We start from the raw sequence: 23,201 nt of genomic DNA on the forward strand, positions 1-23,201 counted from the left end.
ATGCTTGAATAAGCATGTGGTACCATTTCAAAACTGGCAGACTTTAACAGTTTTAAATATTGTGATGGTTCTTCATGCCGGTTAAATGCATGACATAAGAAGATCCTGCCAAAGCTCGTTGAGTTATTTCTCTTTTAGGCACTGACATTTTAACTATGCCTTGATCTCTGCTTCTGCACAGCCACTGTGATCTTGGCTAAGAGTTATTTTACTCAAGTCTTCCAATTTCATAGTTGTGAAGGGTTCTAGTACAGGAGCAGGAGGCTCAGATTACTGCAAATGAGCTTGCAGCTTGTTTAGTAATAGTGGGTTTTTTTATAGTATTGACTTTGTTCAAAATTCAGTAGTGTTCATATTGCTTGTGTGCCCACTACTTGGGTGTGACTGATGGTCTCTGTCAGTTTGTGAAGCTCTAGAAGGTGTCAGTGAAGAATATTAGGACTAATTCATCATGGAGGTTTCCTCTTTGTCAGCTAAAGTGTGCATAAAAGCTGAGAAGAAAACAGTCTGCTCAAGAAGTAATGATCTCTCTTTAAACCTAATGTTCTACAGTTTTTGTACATTATTTTTGAATAGATGGGATTTATCTCTTTAATGTTCCATTTCTGAGAATCTGTTTAACAAAGCTGTTTGACTGCAATCTAATTTCTTGTTTTAAGTATATTTTTTAAAATGGCAAATAGCTTTTTACAGTGCATGACTTTATGAGGAAGGCAAAAGATCGCCTATAATAGAAGTTACTGTTCTGAGGGCCTGGTTTAACTGAACTACAGTGAACTTTAAAGGGTAAAAATGAGGGATGATAAACTCACCTCCTTTTAAATATGAGAAAAAAGACCAAGATCCAAATATTGCCAATTAAATTTTTCATATAAATTTCATATAAATACTTCAGCATGACATAGAGTGTGCTTTTATAGATAACAACATGAAAAGCCTGGCTTTTTATCTGTGTTTGAATGCTGCCAATCCAGTTTTCTTTCAAGAGTTGGAGAGTGTCTTTTGTGGGGGGTTGGGGTGGTTTTGTTGTTTGTTTGCTTTGGTTTTGTTGGGGTGTTTTGTTGGTTTGGGGGGATTTTTTTGTTTGTTTTCATACTGTGTTGACTTAATCCCCCAAATCAGAGTACTTATTTTTTTTCACTTTCAGATGTCTTCTGTCAGGGGTTGTAACAGTGTTACATTTTAATTGCTAATATTTATTCTAGTACTGACTTTCCTTTACTTCTGCAAATTTTCCTTTTTTTATTTAATTTTTCATTTCAGCTGAGTTTTCAACATAAGATTGGTATCCTTTACTGCAAAGCAGGCCAAAGCACGGAAGAAGAAATGTATAACAACGAGATGGCAGGACCAGCTTTTGAAGAGTTCCTTGATCTGCTGGGCCAGAGAGTACGGCTAAAGGGATTCAGTAAATACAGGGCTCAGCTAGATAATAAAAGTAAGTTATGTTTCACGCTATGGGAGAAAGGGTAATTATCCAGCTGATCTTCTGTAAATTGTGTTGTCTATTCATGCTCGTGACTTTGGGTTTTGAATAGTAAGATTATATGGCAAATGAAGATGAAGCATGGTAAGAGTATGTAGCAAACCTTTTCTGCAAGGTTATTTACTTTTTTGGTGGCAATAGTAAAACTGAGAATCAAGGCAATTTATTTAATTTGTTTTCATTTAGTCAGAATTATACTACGTGAGTAATATTTCCCCAGGTGCACTTTAACATCTTATTCTTTCAAAGGCAATAAAAATATATGTATTTCAAAATATCGAGTAATTTCCCTTATTTCAGCTCAACATAAATGCTTACTTTTACCCAAGACACACAAGCAATAGAGTTTCCTGGTTTCTCACACATGCACAGTAACCATGTCATCATTTGTCAGCCGATAATTATTAATCTACCTCAGGTCTTTCAATTTTTCTAAGGGTAGTAGTATAAAAAATTAAATGTACAAATTGGTTGGATTTTGTAGCAAAATAGGAACTGAAGTATTGCTGTTAAAAAACAATGATATGTTAAGGCACTTCTTTATTAGCACTGTTTTCACTGCCCTCAAATTTAACTTAAAGTCATTCTTTGATTAATGATGTTTTAGCAGGATTTTGACAGCTGATCATATGAGCTGTGATCTAAGGATATCTAGTTATTAATCTCCTTCATTTTAACATAGTGTCAACCTAGTATAAGCACCACATCTATTTCCAATAATGTTATTGGCTTTTTGCTTAAATCCATGCTTGTTTCCCTTTAATAACTCAAGCCTTTTAGATACTATTGCGTCCTATTTCAGTACAGAATAATAACAAATCATTTTTCAAATTAATTTGTGGAAATACATATTAACATGCTGTGGATGCCACACTTCTGGAATGAATTGATAAATACGGATGAAAAATTGAAAGGAGTAAGGGGTGTTTGGATTTTCCTTTTTTTCCCCAGTCAGAGCATGACTTAATGTCACCTAGTAAATTGTACATATGAAAATAAATGCTGGTCTGTCAGCGAATTCAGTTTCTGTATTTGCTGTGCTTCAGTACAAACTTGCATTGCTGATCAGCATTGTGTATGTTTCAGTCAGTAACATGGTTTTAATGTTTTACAATGTCTGTCTGCCATTAACTATATTGTCCTGTCATGGTGTGTGCTCATTGTTAGCAACAGGCAGAATGGCATTAAGAATTCAAAAAGATACAGTCTTTAGTATTATATTAAATGTAAAGTACTGGCTCAAGTATCACATTTTTTTATACTTGTTTTAAATATAATAATGCAAGAAGTGTTACTGTGTGTCGTAGTTCGACTTAGATAATACATTGTTCTGACTGCCTGCAGGTTCAGAGGAGTGTAATAATTTAGTCTCTGAGAGCTGTATTTTTGGTAAACACCATTCAGTAATAAATCTTGCTTAGTTCTTGTAGGAGTCAAATTTATTATGTTTTTATATTCTCAAATGCTTGACTAGCTGCGAAGTTTTTTCTCTAAAAAGTTCCTTTTAAAAAAATTGTTTATCTTTTAAAATCTTTTATTTAATATTTGGATAAGTTATTGGTCCATTTCTTATGTAACAGAGACAGTGGAATGTTGTGATGAGTTGCCCTGTCTGGCAAATAAGCCCCACCTCTTGCATGCTCACCCACCCTTCAGTTTGTCATTTGAGATGAAGAGAGTTCAATGAGTGAAGGGAATAAAGGAAATAAAAAACACTCTCAAATAAAACCTCCCAAACAAAGAAAAACTCCAAAACAAAGATCAAAAAAACCATAACCCACCACTACATCAGTCATGCAAAAGCAATCACTTGCCGCCTGCCATTAACTGACTGATGCCCAGCCTATTCTTTGGGCCGCAGTGAAAAACTCCCCCTGCTCCAGTTTTCCTGCAGAACGTGACTTGATAGGGTATGGGGTATGTTTTTGGTCCATTTGTTTGGCTGTGCTGTCTGTCTCCTCCCAGAGCCTTGGGCCCCCAGCAGGCTCCCTGGGGCAGGGGACAGTGTGAGGGGCAGAGCAGCAGTGCTGGTGCTTTCTGGGCACTGTTTGGCCCCAGCTGAAACCTCTGTGTGTTACCAGCACTGCTTTGATCACACAGAGAACACACAGCACCATATGGGCTGCTGTGAAGAATTTTAGCTGCATCCAAGCCAGACCCGGTGCAAATGTCAAGAACATATGGAGTATATTAGCTATAAAAACATCTTTTCTGCCCTTCTTTAGTGCAGTTTTAGTGGCATGCAGTTCCAAAGCCCAAGATAAAGAAATGAGAAAATGAAATGAAATTTTACCAATTCAATACTATATAATTTGTTTTGTATATGTTTTAAAACATATCAGTCTACTAGAAATGGAAAAAAAGTTTTATTGTTGGAACATTTTTTTCCCTATCTCTTCAAAACTGTCTTTCAAAAATGCCACTGAAAGGTTATAATGGAATTAGATTTTCAGCTAAGATTTTGAAATACAATAGTGCAATAAGGTTTCTCTTTTTTTAGCAACATTTAACTAACAAACTTCAAGTTGAAATTACACTTTTTATTTCTTATTCAACTGTAATCTGTGTTTAATAAATGAAGTTAATTTAATTATTATCCAGACAGAACTGATGCACCCAATTATAATATGAATGTGCTCCTAATTGTATACACACAAATATTTTTAGATTTAGGGCTGCAGATAAAGAAGTGTATGTTTAAATACTTTTATGTACTTTTAACTGGAGAACCGACATGGCTAATTGATTTCGTTTTGGAATGTAGTTACTATTCAAAACAAATCAAAACTCCAAAACAGTGTCTTAAAGAGTGTACTGGAGAATATTTATTGCTGTAGATAACATAAAATTGTGTTAAAAAATAAGTGAACATGGAAAAAGAGAAGAAAATTTGGTACTTGTCTTGACTGAATAGGGTGTTCAATGGAGTTAAACCTTAAACTTTAAAAAAGTTCATTGTACTTCCTGAAATAGTCTTTACAAATTGAAGAAAAGGAATTAAAAAGATTAAAACATGGCTACAGTGCAAAACTCATTTACTGTAAACATCACAAAATGCTAACCATTCATAAACTTTCTAAATAAAAGAAAATGTTAATTCATATCATACATGGAATTTATTTTAATAATTTTCAAATATATGTATTATGCACATGTTTTATGTTTTAAAAATGTCTGATCTGCAACATGTGTTTTAATGTTAGATTTGAAATAGTCAATTCACTTTTGGTAAAGTATGGGTTTAGTCAATTGTGCTTATTAATGTTTAAATAATGAAAATACATGTTATATAAAACTACCCTCAAGTAGCTAAGTGTTTGTTTTTTTGTGATATGCCAATATATTTTAAATTAGTTTATTTAGGTCTCAGAGACAGCAAACTCTTCGGGTTTTAGCTGATGGTTTTGTTGAATTGTAAAAAAGATATACGTTACTTAAACAGATTTAAATCACAGCATGCAGAGAGGTGTCCTAAAAAGTAGTATCAATGTTCTAATTTACTGACCTTCTTGCGATTAAATTAATTTTCAGCTGATTCAACAGGAACTCATTCCCTCTATACTACCTATAAAGATTATGAATTAATGTTTCATGTATCAACAATGCTTCCATACATGCCCAGTAACAGGCAACAGGTATGTTTTTTTAGCTTTTCATTGTCATTTTACATTATAACTATTTGACATTGAGTGTTGAGGTTTTTTAATAGTATTGGTTGAAAACAGAATTGTTTTAAAAGAAGTATGACTTAATTATATTTATTTTGTTGAAATCTTGTAAGACACTAGAAATCTTGTAAGATTTTTATTCTATATAATTCAGGAACTTGTCCTGGGTACCCTATTTCATTATATTATTAAAAGGCAGTATTGCCTCTGGTGAATGAGTTATTTTCAGTTTGGACTGAATTCACATCTTATGTATGTTTTAAACATTGAATGGAATGAATCTTGAAAATAGTCTTATGGTTAAAATATGCATGTAATAAGACTTTTTAAAAATTATTCCACTTAATCCTTGCATTACAGATCTTGAAATGTTCATTAGTGTATGAGCTTAGTAATAATTTTAAACTGTATCCTTCAAGGTGTCTGTGAAAACAGGAAATTGCAGTGTATTTTTTCTTATTTCTAGAGAGTTCCCTTTGCTTATATAGTAATTCAGAATGTCTTCAAAGCATTAAGGATGGCTAAAAAACCAGCACAGCATCGAAAGTGTGCGGTGCACCAGTAAGGTTACTCTGTCTTGCCTGTCTAAGATATTACTTGGGAGTTAATTAAAACGTATACAAGCACATTTGGTATAATATATCAGTACTATTGCTTAAAAGAAAGGCACTAGAATTGCGCACAGATGAGACTGATGGTACTTTGTAACATTCTGTGCCACTACTCCGTGTTCCTTCAAGTACGCAGAAGTGAGTGTTGATTTATTTAGTTAGTTTTGGAATAGTCTCACCTTACCATGCAAGTTACAATCATTGTGGAAGGTTGTCATGAAATAAGGATGCTATCTCATTTTGGTTTTCAACAGCACACAAAAGATGCTTACTAATTGATTGTTGAACCATATGTGAGTTAGATCTTTCATGTCTGTCCTACCAGTAGGTCTTGTGTGAGCAGAAGGGCATGTGTCATGGCAGCAAGAAAAAGATAAAATAGAAGTACTGAAATTCCTCAGAAGAGATAAATAAAAAATGGAAGAAAGTTTATGTTAAATGTTTTAAATAATCAGTGCATAGAGCTCTGAACAGTTTGAAAAGCTGTTTCAAGTGAACAGTTAAGACATTACACTTAATATTTAGATGTGATTTAAAGAAACTAAATTAGGAATCAGAAGACAAACTTTTCACCATATGAGTAACACAAAGTTTAGATGACTCACTTCCTAAAATGTGTGGCTTTTAGGAGACAGAATGTTCAGCTACATCAGACACTCCATGGTTGTGTAGCTATTAATGAAGGGGTTGGATCTTCATGACTGATTTCAGATTGTTCTCCTTCTCTAAGCTTTCAGTTGCATCTTACTACAAAACAGGATTAATTTAGTAGACACACTAGGAGTTGTTCTGTCTGTAATCAATCTAACAATCTTTGACTAGAAATACATGTAAATAGGGAAAACTGTACCCCATTAAGATGATATAGTACACTGAATGAGCTTGCCTTAAAAGAATAAATTCAGTATTTTCATAGCAAATCACAGGCACTGACAGTAAATATGGCCTTACTTGGAGTTTATTACTTTTGTTGTCTTTTGTGAATTTTCCTTGTTTGTGAGAACAGGATATCCTCTTGCTATGATCCACTTATTTCCATAGTTTTTTGCTTTTTGTCTATTGGTTTCACTGCTGTGTTGCTCAGCCACTCTGTTACTGTCCTTTCACTTCTTCCTGTGCCTTCCTTTCATTCTTACCATTTCCTTATGTGTCTTACTTTATAGTCAGGTGCTGATTCTTGTGTACAGCAAAATCTTTCAATTTTAACTCCATGGTTTTCCCTAGCAACAAGCACTCCTTTCCACAGTGTTTTAGTAAGCTCTCATCATTGTCCCTTTAAAAAGTTCAATATTTAGCAGAAGCACTATGTTGTTATTCATGACTTTCTTGGGATCAAAATAATGTGGCAATTTTCCGAGTTCAAGCAGAATGCCTTTCTGAAGACCCACCACATTATTTTTCAGGTGATGAGATCTATCAGTGTTTGCACAGCATGTACACTGTCTTAATCAAATGTGACAAGTGCACCCAAACTACTAGAATTTAGCCAGCCTTAATGTGCAAAACCGATCTATAATAACTGTTTCTGTTTTTCTTCTCTTACTGTTTAGTTTCAAAATACATAATGAAGTCTCTTCAAGGTTTGGCTCACTGCATACCCAAGTAAGGGGAAGTTAGAGACCACAGTAAATTTCCTGTCAGGTTATGTTAGGAATGAAGCCCCCCATTCCATAGTTATTTTCTGCTAGCATATTATGTACATACTTGCTGAGGTTTTTGCATCCTTTCCCTATGTCCCTTGTTTGGTAATGACTGGGCAGGATATTCAGTCACTCCTCATAATCTAAAACAGTGACCTTCAGTGAGCAAGCACTGAGCACTGCTTGTGTTCCAAATACCTGTGAGCCAAAACCAGGCCGCACCAGAACTGTTTGTTGCTTCTTCCAGGATATAACTACGCCCTGCTTGGTCCCTGATCAGGACATCCCTCTAGTTTTAGAACCAGCAGGAGATCCAAAGAGCAAGGTAATTTTTATTTTGGCTGCAACATAGGCTGGGAACTGTCAAGTCAGCTGCTCCTTCCCTAGGACGGAGAAGACAACCAGCCCTGGTGTGGCCAGTTCCTTTTCCTTTACTGGCCTTTTCTTCAAAGCAGTTCAAGGCTTTCCCCTTTAAACTTTACCTTTGCAATGTCCCTTTCCAAATCATTCCCTTGCAAGTTTCCTATTCACGCATTTGCAGTCTGCTTGTATACACATGGTCAGACCTGATTAATCCAAATCTGTTTAAATTATCAGTTTTCACCTGGTTTTATGAAAACTTAAAAATGAAACAGATATGCAATAATGAAATAAGCTTGTTGCATTTCACTACTGTTAAAATAGTTGAGTAACAAGACCTGTGGTTATACCACACTCAGTTGATCAGATCTGTTGAGAACACAGATGGAAAATAAAACTTTTGAAACCACTTATTTTAGAAATATACTAAAATAAGTTTGGAGTTTTTCTTATTTAACTCTTAACACTTCATCATTTAATTGAATGAAGAGTGTATTTCACTGCTATTTCAGCAAGAAATTCTTGTTGTTTTGCAGTTTGACAAAGCAGTTATTCCTGTGGAAGTAAGTAGATTTTTAAGGCTGAGCACAAGCTGTTAATATGCTAAGTTTTAAGACAGTTTTTTCCTTCAGAAATGCATATCTGAAAATTAAGAATTGAGTCACTAAAATCTGAGAATTAATATAATAGCTATCATTTAGTCCCAATAATTTTAATCTAATGAATTCTGCTTTTCTAACATATTTTCCTGACTAGACTTGCCTTTTTACGTCTTGTATTCTTACATAACACTTCACTGATTTCCTTTTGGCTGCCTATCATACTTGATTAGGTTTATTTTCAAATTCTAACATGACAATGATGCCTCCTTACTGCAAGTAATTTCTGTAATCTCTGCACCCACTTGAGAGTTCCTATTGTGCTCAACATTGGCATGAGATTCTTTAGAGTATGTTAGAAAGGCAGATGAAAAAAAAATAATTGTAGAACATTCAAAAACCCCCAAACCTGAGCAGAACTCAAAATGGGAGAGGAAGGGGAAACTGAGAACCTGAAAAGAACATGCAAGCAAACTAGGAGGTAAATTTGGGAGAAAAATCTAGGCTATGGAATGTAAAGTAGAAAGGGGTTTCCTATAGATAATTTTGCTAAGTTCCGGTTTCCTTCCATTCCTTTTTCATTTTCAGTATGCTATCCTTATCTCACATTTCCCAGAGAGGTATGTGTTCCCTCCTTCTTCTCCATTCAATACTTTATTCTTTTCCTGTTCCTTTATCCTATCCAGAGCACCTCTTTCCATGTTCCAGATCACCCCAGTTTAATTCTCCCCCCTTTAAAGTTCTTTGCATTATGATCCTCTGTGCACAGCCACAACTGTGCTTTGCCTTTTGCATTGTGTTGAAATTGACTGACCACTTATGCATGACAACTATTTATAAGTGTTAAACTGGTTTTATTTTAAATTGAAGCAGTCACTAAGAGCTCTACAGTCTTGGTAAGGTTCTTAAAAATAACGACCTGTCTTCCTGTTCCTATTTTTGTGCCTTGTAGAGGTTTCCGCTCTTGAAAAAATATTGCCGTGCTTTTAAAAACTTCTGCTAGTAAAATTTCAAACATTTCTAAAACTTACCTCCAATTAAGTGAATGCTGTTCTTGCTTATGCTATATATGATGCCAAGCAGAACCTCCTAAAGGGGTCTACAAAAGCATAAAATACTCTTGAAAACAGTGATTGTCTTGAAAAAATAAATATACCTTTAAAGAAGATTGCGTTCTCATTTTATAATTTACTCTACGGAAATGTATAGGCATGAACCACTGTAGCAAGAACAAGTAATTGAGCACTTGGTAGTATAACAAGGGCAGAAATTAATCACCTTGTACCTCATAATTGGAAGGTTGCTTACAAATTTAACTGAGATGTAAATTCCAACTTGTGAGATAGTAGTAACTTCAAAACATTAACTTGTGCTGCCCTACTATTATCTAATTGTATGGCTCACTAGATGGGCAAATTAAAGTATACCTGATGCACTTAGTTCTGTGATCAGTTCCTCATAGTGCACTTGTGTATGCAGGAGTCTCTGTATCTCACATGGCTCAAATAACCAGTTATTTTCATTTTAGTCTTAAAAACCTGAAAACCTGACTGAGCCATATGGCTTACCAAGTACTGTTTTCTGTTCCTATGTCTGTTCTAAAGTTTCATAAGAAGTCTTTATTTCTTTATCTGTATTTGGGATTTTGATTACATTTAAAATAATACAGAAATACTTCATGCTTTAAAATTGTGGCTTTGGCCCTTCTGACTACCTTCAGAATATCATAATTTATGTTATTTTAAGGGCTGTAATGAAACATACTTATGCGTTCTAGGCTTTAGCATGTGCAACTTTGCTTTATATTGTTGGGAGCTGAAATACTATCTTTTAGTGGAACTGGAAAAATGCAACAAAATACTCCTATTAGAAAGATTCCGTTCTGTGAAATCACCTTGAAAGAGAAATTTTTACTTGCTCTGTCATAAAGTTTTTAAGTAAACTTATTCTTGAATCCTTTTTGGTTACACATGAGCCAAGGTACAGCTTTAACTGTCTTTGTGCTAGTAGTTGACAATGCAAGATCTTTGGCAGAATTTGGGTAAATATTTTAAATGTAGCAGCTGATAGACTGTTTTTTTTTTTGTCTGTTACTATAGAAAATTTGAAAGTTACAATGTTCTTCCATGAAGAAAATGAGTATCATTTTACCGTGTCATTTTGTTGGGTTTTTTGGGTAGAAAGAGTAGTTGTCCCTTATTGCTGGATATGTTTTGCAATTTTTACTAAATTTTAGCCTGCAGCAATGATTTAGTAATTTGAATTAGTCCTCAAATATATTTTGATGATAAAAGCTACCAATTGCAAGAACAAATTTTTAATTAAAGAGTTCCTAATAGCTGTTGTTTCTCTGTGAGTCTTGGTCCTGTTCCTCAGATATGCAGTTGTTAACAGTGGTGATGGATGTTCACAATAATATTTTTTCTTTAACTGCGACCATAATATTAAGGACAATATTTAATAGTATTGTACATGGCAAAGGAAGTTTTGAGACATAGAAGCTATATGGTATTTTTAATGTAGAGACAAATATTACACTGTAAAGAGGGAACGAATGTACAGTTTTCTGGATAGCAAGGAATGTCAAGTGATGCAACACTTTTTTATTACTGAAGTGATGCATTAGTAAGAATAAGAGAAATACTTTTTTCTCATAGAATAATATATAACTGAGGAGAAACTATGGAGAGCTAGGGTGGGGATGTGAGAAAATTCACTAGTATTTTTGTGAACCCAGCCCAATTTCCTTTCCCTATATTTTTGCAGTTCTGATATCTTTTACATGTTATCCATGATGCCGTAAAAGTTATTTCTGAAAAATTATGCATAATTTGTATTTGCTTGACTTGTTAGGGTTTTTTTTTCCTAAGATGATGAATTTTTGATTTTTTTTTTAATAATTAATATTTCAATGCATGTTTCTTGTCTAGCTGCTAAGGAAAAGGCATATAGGAAATGACATAGTTACCATTGTCTTCCAAGAGCCAGGAGCACTTCCTTTTACTCCAAAAAATATTCGTTCCCACTTTCAACATGTATTTGTCATTGTCAAAGTGCATAATCCTTGCACTGAAAATGTGTGTTATAGGTGAGTAGAGCCTTATAACTATTTAATTTTGTTACTAAGACTACAATGCAACCGTGTTTTCTAGATGCTTTTTATTTCTCATAGATATTATGTGCTCAGTCTTAAAATTCCTGCTGTACTTCTGTGAATTTGAAACCCCACTGTCTCCTTTGCACAAATCTGCAGTTATGGAGTTCAGTTTGTATGTGCAGAACTCTATATTGCTGATTTTTGGCCACAAAAGGGGGATATACCAAGTTAGTGAAAATGAGATTTGCAGACACACCAATAGAAATCAATTTAGAATTTGTATTTCTTTAAAGAAAGTGATTTAAATTATTTCACAAGGTCCTTTAACCAGTATGAATCCCTGAGTATGAAAATATGACACCAGGATGAGACATAGCCTTTAAGCACATGAATGAGGACTTTCAGAGAATGAAAAAAAAAAAATCATAAATTTCAGATGACTTTATCAAGTCTCCCATTTAAGTCACTGCATCATGAATTTTAACAAGGTAACCAAGGTGGAAGCACATTTGTAAATTGATTGGTAATTGTGCAAATAGTGATAAAGATATGAAGCATAATTGCACAGGTTTATTTATAAATGTTATTTATTCATTGTTTAGAATGAAATTAAAATACATCATGAGAGTGGGTCATATTACTGTCTTTTAGCTGTCTACTGAAACTTAAACTGTCTTTCAGGACTTGATTTTGTTTCAGTAACTCTTTTGTGTTGATTAATATGTGACACTTCCTGTGTTATATTTTTCTTACTGTTAAACTCTGTCATTCCAAATATGACTGTATTTCAGTCAAACAAATAGTAGTTGTACCTAATGTGTAGGTTATTTTGAAATTCTTTTTCAGTTGAAATATATTATGTATGTATCAAGTAGAGGTATAATTGTATCAGTTAGGAAATATTCCTATTTTTCTTACATTTTGCTTCAAACTGTCTAGATCAAGAATAGTAAATGTTTTCCAATTTTATGACCAGTGGGCAGCTTAAACAGGTGGAGAGTTCTCCATAATAGTCACATTTGCCACCAATATTTTTTCATTGAATTCACGCTTCATTGCAGAAGAAGATTTAGGGATAAAAATTAATTCTGTTTCAATTTTTTACATTTCTGAGTTTGAAGATGATGCACCTGAGTGACAGCTGAAAATGATAGATTTGCATAAAAATAATTTTTAAAAATACTTCTCTCATTTCTTGCAATTCACCTTAATATTTATTACATTAAGGAAAGGAGACATTGACACTCTTAAGAAGTTATCTTTGATATTTTTTGTTTTAGTAAGATACTTCCATAATGTCCTTTATAAATTGAAAAGAAGAAAGCCTTTCTAAAACAGGCAACCAAATCAGATTTCTTTGATGTGTCTGAAATGTCTGCAAACTGGCACGTCAAAGCGGTACTTAATTGTGTAAATGGATTGCAGAGGTCACAGTTTTGCTTATCATGTGATTTTTTTGTTTGTTTAGGGAATTAATAATTTTTTTGTTTATTTGGCTTTTTTTCTATTTCCAGTGTTGGTGTTTCACGATCAAAAGATGTTCCCTCATTTGGTCCACCCATTCCCAAAGGAGTAACTTTCCCCAAGTCTGCCGTCTTTAGGGACTTCCTTTTAGCCAAAGTTATTAATGCTGAAAATGCAGCACATAAGTCGGAAAAATTTCGAGCCATGGCCACAAGGACACGTCAAGAATACCTGAAAGATCTGGCAGAAAACTTTGTTACCACAGCTACAGTGGATACTTCTGCCAAGTTCAGCTTTATTACTTTGGGGGCAAAAAAGAAGGAAAAAGTGAAACCAAGGAAAGATGCACATCTATTCAGTGTTGGAGCAATTATGTGGAATGTGATTGCCCGAGACTTTGGCCAGTCTGCTGACATTGACTGTCTCCTCGGAATCTCCAATGAGTTTATCATGTTGATTGAAAAGGAATCAAAAAATGTTGTGTTTAACTGCTCCTGCAGAGATGTTATTGGCTGGACATCTGGATTAATGAGCATCAAAATATTTTATGAAAGAGGAGAATGTATTCTTCTGTCTGCAGCAGATAATTGTACTGAAGACATCAGAGAAGTTGTTCAAAGACTTGAAGTAAGTACAGTTTCTAAACTGGAATTCCAGTTTTTTGGGTTTTTTTATGACCAGTTATTTGTCTACATCTCCTTTGAGATATAATTAAAAAATGTTCTATGTTCATAGTTCAGGAGTGTTTTTGGTCTTCAGAGAGCATTACAAATAGTAATCCTCACAACAGCTTGTGAGATAAATCAACCTGTTTTTCAGGGGTAAGGTTTCAGATAGCATTAATCTGATTACTTGCCCAAGGCCATGGATAGTTCCAGTGTTGAAATCAGGACTGAAAAGCTTTTGCTACCTTTTACTGCAGCCTGTTCTCAAATCACACCCTTGTAGGTAGAAGTATCATTAATACTAATATAGAAATATATAAAATCTTAATGTGTAAAATATGCTTTGAGTTTTTGTAATAATCCGTTAGAATATTAGCAGAAAATTTTCTGTAAATGGTTCTGCTGTTTTGTTCCTGTGTACTGAGAAAGTGCAGAAAGTAAAGAAAACTACACCAACTAATGCCAGTTTTAATAGCTGACTGGATAAAGTTTTTCAGACACTAGATGACCATGTCAGTAACTATTGATGACCACTGTCCTGTGCCTATTTCAGTCAGTCCAAATGAAATGACAGTAATTCCAAGATAAAAGCGCTGATGCATCTAGTGGTTGCACTTCACTCTTAGATCTTAGTTTAAGTGATTTAAATGGTCTTAGGGTTTTCTCCTATTGGAAAGCTTGGCACTGGAAGGACATCAGTCTGCTTACAGTTTTCACACTGGAACAGCTGGATTGCAGCTGATGATTTAGGCCCTCTCTAGTGCTGCAGTCTCATTTAGCATTGCTCAATATCATGCTCTAAATAACAACTTTCTTCTAAAGTACAATTACTATTTCAATAGTTGAATGTCTTTAAACTCTTCTTGCCACTGTTGAAATTGAGGTCTTCATTTTCAATTCCCTTCGACAGACGTTTTCCTTCTAGAAAATAGTGCTGCCATTAAGTCTTGTTACCAGACAATATAAATTTCTTAACACAAATGAAAAACCAGATGTAAAGTTCTAGAGAAAATTTCTGCTGTCATCACTGACAGTGTTTTTGTGATATTTTTCACTTACTCTGTTTTGCAAAACCTGGAAATAACCCATGTTGCTGAAGACAGATCTTTAAGTTTTGGTAATTAAAAACACAAAATGAAGTGTTTATCTGTGTTTACTACTTCCTCTTTATTATTGCCAGATTTGGGGTTAAATAATGAAAAATTGGTTTTAAGCCTCAAATTTATCATCATTTATTACTAAGGTTACCTGAATATTTGCTTCAGGTATCTATTCCAGTAAGTTCTGACTGCCTTTCCTTTCCCTGCTACCTATCCAACTTTCATACCAATTAAAAGAGTTAACTATCATTACTTGTTTTAAAGCATTTTTCATCCCTGTTTCTTGCCTCATATTTTTCTCATTTTCCCCTGCTTCTTCCTCTCTTTTGAAAGCTGCATATTGATGTTATTTCCTGGTTGGTTTATAACATTGAATGTTTTCTACATCCTTGCATACATTTGGTATAGAACCATTAGAACCACTAAAAAGTATTTAAAACTCTGATGCTACACTTAATGTGCATACTTTGAAAACCTTTCAAGTGACTCAGAGCACAGCTAAGGTTGACAGCCATATGTGCCAGCAGATGCTAAACATGAAAGCTCAAACTGTGATGTAATGTCAGTCTTCAGTGACCAGATGATTAACCCTTTTCAGTCATGAGTTAAAGCACTTTTTAAAACGGCTGAGTAGAACACTGCAATTACTAAATGAGAGTGTCAAAGAAATAACTAGACTTTATTGCCTGGATTTAAATCATGCAGGTAGAAATGACACCTATCTGGATATCCAGATTAAGAAAAGGTGTAAAAAGCTGGCTGAGACCATGATTTAGTTTGAACTGAAACAATTGGTCCAGGACTGAAAAAAGAGCTGTGACTTGTCAGTCTAGACAAATTTGTATTTGTAGGGTATCTAGTTATAGAAAGTAGAAAGAGCAGCAAGCTATAGATTAACTTGGAGGGTTGTGTTGGAAGGTAGGAAAAGCAGTGGTTTTGAGCTTTAGGAAAACAGAGAATGGCAAGATGATAAAAAAAAACCAACTAAATGGAAACACTCACTGAAGGGTTCTTTAAATAAGATTCTGAGTTGACAAAATTTCCTTAATATCCTGTATATTAAAAAAATCCCTCTTCACCTTCTTCATGGCATGTAGAGGGTGTCTGTCTTTTAACTTTATCTGTTTAAAGTGCATTCAGAGAAACCAACTCTTAGTTCATTTGTGGCCACAAGATCAGTGAAGCTGCAACCGAGTGAGCAGAATGCCATGTTTTCAAGTGGAGCAGCACTATGTTTAATGGGACTTTACTGTGTAATATGCAGTGTTACCTTTTAGGGAATACACTCGGGGAGGACTAAATCTCTTGGAATACTTCCCATTGGGAATAGATGAGTCTTTGGCAGGAATCTTCATCTTTCTTATCTTTTAACTTTTGAATATTTAACCAACTTGAAGAAGAGATTTTGAGTCTTCTGAGTTGGGGAAATCTATATGCTTTGACTGGTGCATTCATTTTGCAGTAGTCTACATTTGTGACATAATGATAAAGCAGTGTCAGCCCCCAAAAAAGAATATTATGTAGCTTAATAAGGAATAACTCCCTGGACTCCTGATTGTGAGAGCATGTTCTTTTCAATGCATGACTAAATGTGTATTTTAGAAACTTGTGATGGAAGTGTAGCTAACAAAGAGCTGAAAATTTCCTTTTCACTTATCTAGTTCACAAATTATGAGAGGTTTTTTTTTTTACTTATTGAAATTTAGTCATAAAAGAGCTAGGTTAACAGTATGTTAAAATTTCCAGTAAGCTATATAGTTCTAATACTATATGCACAGTTACAAGCACAATAGAAAGTTCTGTTTGAAAAAGGAAAGTTTCTAAAATACACTAAAACCTCAGAGCTGAAAAATGACAAAGGAAATAGCTGTTTCATTTTTGTTATGAAAATCCAGAACCTGACTTTGTAAACGAAGCCTCCGGAGTACATTTTATACATCTCAATAATGACATTCACATTTTAACTTTGAAACCTACATCTTCAAAAGTAACTGGAAAGATTATGAATCAAAATTTCCAGGCAATAATTCTCAGAATATCTGATTCTTGCAATATCTTCAATATTTCACAGTTCACAGGAGATTATCCCTTAATGTATGAGGGATATTTGTATTTCTTCACCTCACAGGTTAAAAGCATGAGCATAAAACAGATCAGCAAAGTTAAAATAATTCATGGGATTGTGGCACTTTGTTCTCATGTGTGCAAGTTTTAATTTTTTTTCTGCTGAGTGACAGATACCCAATAGAAATATTCTATAATGAAAATAGTGCTTTAAAACTTACTAAGGTACCAAATCTCATGAGCTGCACAGTCCCACTCCCTCCTCATGCTCCTCTGAATCAGGTTGGGCCATTCTGCTGTGGCAAGCACACAGTAAACTAGTAAACTAGCCTGCCTGGATTCTGACTCAAGCAGGCAATGGAGAGCAAGATTGACTTTTCCAAAATTGTCCAATTATACCTTTTTCTGACCCAAGGATGGGGCAACTGAGAGGCATTTTTAAACTTTTATTCCCTTTTTAGTCTCATCTGAAGGGTGAGACAGTACAGATTTTATAATTCACACCATCACAATCAGAAGCCAACTATTTCAATGTAAGCATTTCTTGGCCTATCAGCCTTTGCCACACAATGCTGTTAATGCCTTAAAGTCAATCATCGAAAATTACCCTTCATGAGTCTTACAACAATGCATCTTTTATAGTTTTATTTCTCCAGAGTATCTAGTCTTATTTGCAACACCATCATTTGAAACTTGTTTCTAGTTCCATTTCTCTCTCGACAATGTCTGTCCTATTCCGTGGCATTTCTAAGTCAGCATTTTCTATCTGAAAGTTTGCATACAGATGCATACTTTGTGAGCCTTCTGTTAGGCTTTGAGAATGCTCAAAAATCCATTTGCCACATTAAATAGCCTCCTGAATTAAAATGAAGCCATAAAACAAGCTTTGCAGAGATCTGTCCTGCACAGCTGACAGTAAAGAACATTAGTCTCTTATGTATTTTTGTGATGCACACTAAACCCACCCCTAAGCGGTATAAACACCTTTGTGGAACAAGGTAAGGTGTGCTGTGGAACTCCTTAGTGAGGATCTTTGGGAGGTTCCCTTGGTCTGTACTGTAACATATGCATCTCTAAAAGGCAGTTATTTGCCTTGGTGGAGTGCTTATAGGAGATCTTTGATACACATTATAGAGATCTTTGATAATGTTTCATAGTGGTTAAGTTTTTGTTCTGATTGAACTAGCGAAGCCTGGGACTGGTTTTGTGACACTCACAAAAGGGAAGGCTGGGGTAACTCAAACTTCCTTGTAATGTGGGCTAGAATTTTGTCTTCTGAGTGTGGTGCAGTATCCCTGCTTACAGGCCGTTGTATGATTATGATTTATATGGCAAAACTGTTGAGAACTTGTTTCACAGTATATAGAAATTGACCTGCTTAGCAAAATCTGAATTTGAAGGATTTTGACTGCTCTGTATAATGATAGTTACTTTTCATTGAATATGAGGAAAGTAATTTTTTTTGTTTCTAAGTTTCCTAGTGACATGGAAACTCTCATCCCATTTTAGTGATATCCTCATCTAGAGATGATGGTAGTTAAGAATCTGCCTAAGAAGCAAAATAAATTAATATTTTCTTCATTGCTATTTTCATGAGGAAAACAAGCTGCTAGTACTGAGGCAGTTCAGTTGACTCATGTTGTATCTTGTGTTTTATACTGTTTAATGCTGAATAAAAAATGCCTGTACACCTGCAGTCAGCCAAAAAAGAATGAAGTAATTGACAGGGCAGCATTTTCTTGCTTTCTGTTTTGAAACTAAACCAGCTGTAAAGTTTTCAGTTAGATATAAATGGCGTTGTGTTAATGTTAGGCAAGGGGGAAGAATTTGACATGGGTCAGTTGCCTGCCCTGGAGATGTAAGATTTTTAGTGTTATGAAATGTTTTGTTCATTTTATTTTATGCAGAAGCCTTCAAACCTTCATTTAAAGGTAAATGTTAAGATAATTCAATGTTAGTATATGAATGATACTTAGAATGAAGGCTTACATGACTTTAGAATGCTTGTGAGCCCTGATAATCGTGTAACAATCTGGTCCTTCCTCAGATAGTGACCAGAGGATGTGAAACCACGGAAATGACCCTGCGGAGAAATGGGCTGGGCCAGCTTGGATTCCACGTGAACTTTGAGGGGATAGTGGCAGACGTGGAGCCCTTTGGCTTTGCATGGAAGGCCGGCCTACGGCAAGGGAGCCGCCTGGTCGAGATCTGCAAAGTGGCCGTGGCAACTCTGACCCATGAGCAAATGATCGACCTGTTGCGCACCTCGGTGACAGTAAAAGTGGTCATTATTCAACCACACGAGGATGGAGCGCCCAGAAGGTAAGGAGCCCAGTTCTCAGTGTAACATTTGTATCTGTTTGGGTTGGTTTTTTCCCTCTGCTCCAGCCTAAAGGATGACTCTTCTATTGAAGGCCTTCAGTAAATGGATATTGTCTGTCATGTTGGGTGATAATATTGTTGAGGCTCTTGAAGCAGTCATTTCCTCAAAACCCATATTGACTTGTTATAGAAGATAAAATAAGATCCCACAAGAAATTCAATGGAAAATTTACTTTTATATGACTTGAAAAGGGTAGGAAATAAACTTTAGTGTATCCTGACTGAGCTCTCCTGAAAGCTGATGTTACTTCTTTTATTCCATAGGAGAGATTTATGCTTTAATGCTGAATTTAAAAATGTGGAATCCTTTTCATGAAATTGAACCTTGTACATCTTTGAGATTTCTTCACCTCCTGGCCATTGGAAAATATTTATTTTTTTCTTATGTTGAAATTTAATGAAAATAGTAAATTACTGGGTTCTGGATATACATGGTAACAAGTCTTAGAGTTCTACTCACTTTCTACAGGTATCTAATTTATTAAATGGTGAATGAGCTTATCATTTAAAGAAGAGAAATCTTACTGCAGCATGAAATACATGCTCTCATGCTCAGGGAAAGACTGTAATAACAATCATTATAGTGACTGTACCAGTGTTTTCAGGGATGAAATGCAGTTTTGTTTCATCAGTGTTCCTTTTTTGCTGAAAAAAGACACTTTTCCCCATTTTTTAATATCATGAGGCAGGGAAGTAGGAAAAAAAAATTGAAACTTTGTAACGGTGTGACTATTTCTCACACACCTTGTCTAGTCAGTGTTAATTTGGCTCATTCTAAATGAGAACTGTACCAGGGTAAATTTAATTACTTCTCTTCTTGTAGCAGGCCAACTTTTAAATCTCTTGCTGATTTTTAATTCAACAGAAAAAACATTAGATGTGTTGCTTTTGGCAAGACAACAAGCAATAAAATTTTACGTAGCGTGCAGCACTGTGAAGTGGATGCCAACTGTATACGAATGCTGTTTAATTGGTGGCAATTCTCCAAGTAGTCCTTGGCCTGATGTATGACACACAAGGGCTGTCCCCTGCCTCAACCTGCATGGTGATGCCTCCCTTTCTGAACAAAATGCCTGTGAATGTAGGATACCACCGTTTTGCTTAGTTGGATAGAAATTTGCAATTAAGCCTCTCTTTGCTTAGCTTTGCTATTCTCACCATCTGCTTCTGGGTATGAATTTTCACTGGCTTGTTTGGTATACATTTCCAAGCTGTTTACAGAGTATGAGCCTAATGAGCTGATCCTTTTATATTGAAGGTAAAAATGTGTATTTTATAGGCCCTGATAGAAAAATACATACTGTATGAACTGTTTATACTGTCTTTGATATAAATCTTCTTCTCGAGATAAAATGTTTAAATCCCAGATCAGTGTGATACATAGCACACAACTCTGTGTGTAGGTGGAGTTTGAACTGAGTGTTACCACGCTGAGAAAAATCTGCAAAAGCTGCTTCTCTTTATAATTTTTCGCATTTTAAAAATTGTGACTAATTACTAAGAAAAAAAGAATTTTTTAAAACTGTGTATTCCAAAAATTTTAAAAGCATTTAAAAGTTTAAGTTCTTTTTAGCTTCACCTTTCTTGTATGTACATATAAAAGAAGTGTCTCTTTCTCTCAAATATCAATTTCCCACAGAAAACTACTCATTTTCCCTTGTATATCCCCAAAAATATGATTAGTGATTCGACTGCCCAGTCTCTGGAGGGTTTTGAGCTTGCCTATTCGCAATGTTTATAATCTAAACAGAGCAGACAGAAAGCAGTTATAGATACTGCATGACAAGTCTGAGAATTTCAGTCGACAAATATGATCTTTGAATTTGTAAAATATATTAATGAGTGAGGGAAAAGGGGAGAGGGCAGAAAGAGATAAATTATCAGAGTTTTGGGGAAAAGAGATAGCCTATCACTACTAGTTAAAACTTGTGCAAACCCATCTCTCTGTCTCCTCCTCAGTTGCTTCTCTTAGCTGTCTGCAGGTTCTTGTCACAGAAATAGAGAATAGGTGAGGTTGGAAAGGACCTCTGCAGGTTGTTAAGCCCAACCTCATTTCTTTTAAGCAAGGTCAGCCAGAGCAGGTTGCTCATGAACATGTTTTGTATATCTCCATGGATGGAGAGTCAAAAATTCAGTATTTCAATTTCAATATGCAATCATCCATTCAGTCAGAAAAGTTTTTATGTGTACTTAAATGGAATTTCCTGTACTTCAGTTTTGCACCTTGCCTCCTGTGTTTTCACTGGATAATATTCTTAGTTTGTCATCTTTTTCCCTTAATCCTCCCATAAGACATTTTGTACACATTGATAAAATCCCTCCTGGGCCTTCTCTTTCCCTGGCTGAATGATACCCAGAACTCTCAGCCCCTCCTTGTTCTTCAGGTGCTCTTATCCCTTAATCGTCTTTGATCCTTTGCTGCACTTGCTCCATATGTTCATGTCTCTCTTGTACTCTGGTATCAGGTTTACTCAGAATTTACAGGTAGTAGTTTTGGATGTAAAACAGGAATATCTGGAGAACTAAATCCATTTCACCTTGGTTTGACAAGAAATGTCCCTGTCCTTGGAGAGTCCTGCATGGCTAAACAGGATAGAATCAAGCCTCTGTGAGTGATTGCTGACACATACTTGTGATAAACATCTAAGGCAGGTGTGACAGCTTGTCAGGAGGGAACTTTTTTGTATCAAGTAGTTGTAATGATTATCAAATAACACTCAAAGCAGACATACAGATATTTTTGTCATATTTGAGGGTCCATCCATCCTTGACCCACACATTACAAGTGTCCAGGAGAATGATAGTTAAAAAGCAGGAGAAAACTTTACACCTATGCTCCAGTACTTACTGCTTTTATTCACAGCTGGTTTTAGATGTTTTCTGCTAAGAAATAATGCATCAGTCTAGATGACATATATAGGAAGATACATTTGGAGGCTGAAATTAGTCCCTTGAAAGTTTGACTCATCCTACAGAGTATATGATCTGGCAGTTGGGTAGGCTTTTCTTCTCTGTATTTCAGCCTGATTTCTCAGAGTACATGCTGGGGGTTTGTTCTTTTGATTTTGGTGTGGTGAGTTTGATTTTTCTTGTGTTTTTGTTTGCTTATTTGTTTGTTTGTTTGTTTAACTTAGGTGCCATAATCTATGGTTTCAAGTTCAGCCACTAAGATTTTGCCCACCATGCATAGATATAAAAATACATTCATCTTTGTTTCTAAAAAGATCAGTTGCATTAAAGATTCACACACTTTTGCAAGAATATAAATAAAATTTTAGAAAAAAAATCCAGAGTTTCATGAAAAAATCCTAAATGTATAATTTTATTAATGCCTGTCTTTCAATTTCTGAGATAATCAGCTGATTTCCACTTCTTGAAAGACTAGTTTCTGCTTAGCTTTGTCTGCTGGGTTTTATGAATACAAAGCAATGAGGAATTTCTCTTTGGGTTGCTTACTAGTACTGGTTCCTTGCTGGGATCAAATTCTGAAGTGAGTTTACACAGATTGGACATGAGTACCGTGGAATGTCTTGGGAATTGTATCCTTCAAGTGCAAATGAGTTTCAACTGTGCAGGGATGTTTCCAAAGCAGTCTCTTGAAAAAACATCAGCCAAGCAGAGCCTTTTAATCAAGTTCTTGACTTTTTTAGTCTGTTAGCTTACCCACAAATTAATCTTCAATCCATCATTTTAAAAGAAAACTAACAAAATATAAGTGTGCACCCACTGAGAATAAACTATTCGCAATAAACAATTAACAAGGAATTTTTTTCCTGCAAACTGTCTTGTATTCATTTATTTCAGCATGAAAATAAACTGTTTGAATGTTGAAGGTGCTTACAAAGGAATGTTACAGGGTGATTAGGAAATTACAGAGGAAAATTCTGCTCGATAAATGTCTTCCATTACTTAATGCAGATTCTTCTACCGAAGTCTTGACAGTAGTGTATGCAAAAGCAATCACGGAATGAGGCCTTTCATTTACTATCCTGTAAAATTAATGAATTTGAGACAAAGCTCCTGCTGTTTTCAGTTTGCTCCAGCAATTAAATAATCACGCACAAA

General features: G+C 35.1%; 1 protein-coding gene across 4 annotated transcripts in view; it reads left to right on the forward strand.

The window, feature by feature from the left end:
- Positions 1-23,201, forward strand: part of SIPA1L2 (signal induced proliferation associated 1 like 2) — a 100,110-nt gene that overhangs the window by 39,724 nt on the left and 37,185 nt on the right. For all 4 annotated transcript variants that reach the window (XM_066315721.1, XM_066315723.1, XM_066315724.1 and 1 more), the window contains exons 5-9: positions 1,264-1,438; positions 5,018-5,121; positions 11,295-11,452; positions 12,976-13,552; positions 18,802-19,076. In XM_066315721.1, the coding sequence (XP_066171818.1) occupies positions 1,264-1,438; positions 5,018-5,121; positions 11,295-11,452; positions 12,976-13,552; positions 18,802-19,076 (1,289 nt within the window). The remainder of the gene's footprint in view (positions 1-1,263; positions 1,439-5,017; positions 5,122-11,294; positions 11,453-12,975; positions 13,553-18,801; positions 19,077-23,201) is intronic.

Source organism: Sylvia atricapilla, chromosome 3, assembly GCF_009819655.1.
Source record: "Sylvia atricapilla isolate bSylAtr1 chromosome 3, bSylAtr1.pri, whole genome shotgun sequence".
NCBI lineage: Eukaryota > Metazoa > Chordata > Aves > Passeriformes > Sylviidae > Sylvia > Sylvia atricapilla.